At 60.3% G+C, this 2,368-nt stretch overlaps 1 protein-coding gene across 1 annotated transcript in view; it reads left to right on the top strand.

Annotated features, from left to right (window-relative positions):
• Positions 1-2,368, top strand: part of EVX2 (even-skipped homeobox 2) — a 3,465-nt gene that overhangs the window by 288 nt on the left and 809 nt on the right. The window contains 4 exon segments of the mRNA XM_008061464.2: positions 1-156; positions 1,053-1,324; positions 1,419-1,627; positions 2,180-2,327. The exon segment at positions 1-156 is cut by the window's left edge and continues 4 nt beyond it. Of these exon segments, the coding sequence (XP_008059655.2) occupies positions 1-156; positions 1,053-1,324; positions 1,419-1,627; positions 2,180-2,327 (785 nt within the window).

The raw sequence follows: 2,368 nt of genomic DNA, 5'->3' as shown, positions 1-2,368 counted from the left end.
AAATCGCCTCCGCCGCGGAGAGCCGCAAGAAGCCGGGTCATTATTCAGAGGCGGCCGCCGAGGCCGACATGAGCAGCGACGTGGAGGTGGGCTGCTCCGCGCTGCGCTCCCCCGGCGGCCTCGGCACAGCTCCGCTCAAGGAAAACAATGGCAAAGGTAACCGCGCCTCCCGCGCCGCGTTCTCCAGTCCCATCCTCTTTGCTCCTGCCGACCCCCCGCCAGCCCTTCCCGGTGCCTTAGCCCCTCTCCGACCCTCCGCAAGCAATTTGCACCGAGCTGGCTAGGGCTGGGGAGGGGCGCATGCCAGGGACCGTGCCCTCCTGCTAGGCGAGGCGCAGGCCTGCGGAGCCTGTGACGCCAGGCCCGCCCGCCCTTGCTCCCGAGTCCCAGAAAATGTTTCTGCGCTCGGGTCTAAGAACCCCGAGCGAGCCGACAGACCCCCTAGTCAGCAGCCGAGTCGCTCTCGGGGAAGGGTGCCCTGGGTAGCCGCTCTGAACGCGGCCGTCTCTGAGCCCCCAGGGCAGGAGGAGGGGGCATTCTTTGGGGGCAAGTCAGAGGGAGCCTCGGTGGGCGCCTCTGCTCCACCCGCTTAGGCCAGCGGAGAAAGAGTTGAAAAGTAGATTTCATCTCCTAATGGCTTGGGTTTGAGCTGCTGCTGTCTTGCAAATCTTTATTTTAAACCACACCTAAAAGACCATCAGAGAAAGGTTAGAGGCCACACACAAAGCTGCCCTGCGCTCTCCAGGCGGTGGCAAACCCAGAGCTGCCCACACCACGCCCCGAGATAGGCATTTTCTCTCGGCCACTTTTCCTCCTTGGTTGAACATTTTGATTAAAAAAATAAACCTTCTAATTCTTTCTCTTATTTGGTTAGGAAGGGCTCCCCAAACTTTATTGATTTCACGAACGGCAGCAATTTGTAAGCATGACAGACCCCATCAATTGCGGCCGCGGCTCGCCTTCCTGACGCGGCTTCCCCCATCCGCGCGCGGCACCAGCTTGGACTGGGGGCCCTACGGCGACTCATGCGCTGCCGGCCGTCTGTTTGCCAGGGTACGCCGAGAGCGGCTCGGCCGCGGGCACCACGACGTCGGCGTCGGGTTCGGGCCTCGGCAGCCTGCATGGAGGCGGCGGCGGCGGCGGCGGCGGCGCGGCGCTGGGCGGCTCGGGCTCCGGCGCGGATCAGGTGCGGCGCTACCGTACGGCGTTCACCCGCGAGCAGATCGCGCGTCTGGAGAAGGAGTTCTACCGGGAGAACTACGTGTCACGGCCCCGCCGGTGCGAGCTGGCCGCGGCGCTCAACCTGCCGGAAACCACCATCAAGGTATCGATTCCAGCGCGCGCCTGCTCTGCCTCCCCGGGGGGCATCTGGGGATGATTTGCTTCTTTCCCCCCTTTTCTCCTTTCTGGGTGGCTAGAAATCCGCGGGGGCGGTCACCCAAGGAATGGGCTTATTTATTTCCCGGCTGCCCAGTCCGAACGGTTGGCCGGCCTGCCTGACCCAAGAAGGCCCCGACTGGCAGCTCATGCCGAAAAACGCTCGCTACCGCCCGACTGTGCCCAAAGGCTGCCCAGATGCCCCGTCGCCCATGCCCATGACCCCACTTTCCCCGGGGCGGCAAAGTCGGTTGGTCTTTGTTCCTCAAGCAGGAACCAGAGGTGAAACTTTTCATTTGCTCTTGATCTTGGAGATTTATTTTCCCCAGAAATCGTTACACGGAGAAAAGGATACTGTATTTTTGAAATCGATTGGATTGAGAAAGTAGTTTGCTAAACATTTTCCTCGTGGGCAACGGGAAAAGGGCAACCTCTGGGGGGGAGAGGCGCAACGAAATTGTCCTTAGTTATATATAACGTTAGGTTATTAGTTTTATGATACGTCTGGGAGAGATAGCCGGGAGCTTGGGCGACTTGGTGAACACTTCATGGAGCGTTCGACACTACAGAAAAAGAAGAAACTCCACGGGGTACGGGAGGGGTGTGGAAGTCTCCCTCTGGTTTGATCGGGCTTTCTTTAATTTGGAGTTGTGACGAATGATGTCTTTATTAGATACTGGGTTGGGAGGGGTGGAAAAGTCCCCTACCCAGTTTATGGAGGTATGGCGCTAGCCACTCATTTAAGGCAAACGATTCCCACAGAATCGCCCCTTCAATATCACAATCGGACCCGTGCCCCTAGAGGCAGGCCCTTGCGCTCCGAGGGCTCAAGATTTCGCCGGCGACCTCTCAGGAAGGCGGCGCGGCAGCCTCTCGTCAAAGGCTGCCCAGAATCCCCGCGCAAATCCTGGGATCGAGGGACGGGCGCTCAGCGAGGCCAGCATCGGCGGGTGGCGGGAGCCGGCGGAAAGAGGCCGGGGTCGGGCCGAGA

The sequence above is a fragment of the Carlito syrichta genome, unplaced genomic scaffold (genome assembly GCF_000164805.1).
Source record: "Carlito syrichta isolate Samal-C Ts95f unplaced genomic scaffold, Tarsius_syrichta-2.0.1 Scaffold94738, whole genome shotgun sequence".
Classification (NCBI taxonomy): Eukaryota; Metazoa; Chordata; class Mammalia; order Primates; family Tarsiidae; genus Carlito; species Carlito syrichta.
The sequence above is the reverse complement of the archived record's forward strand: the minus strand, read 5'-3'. Positions and strand labels throughout refer to the sequence as shown.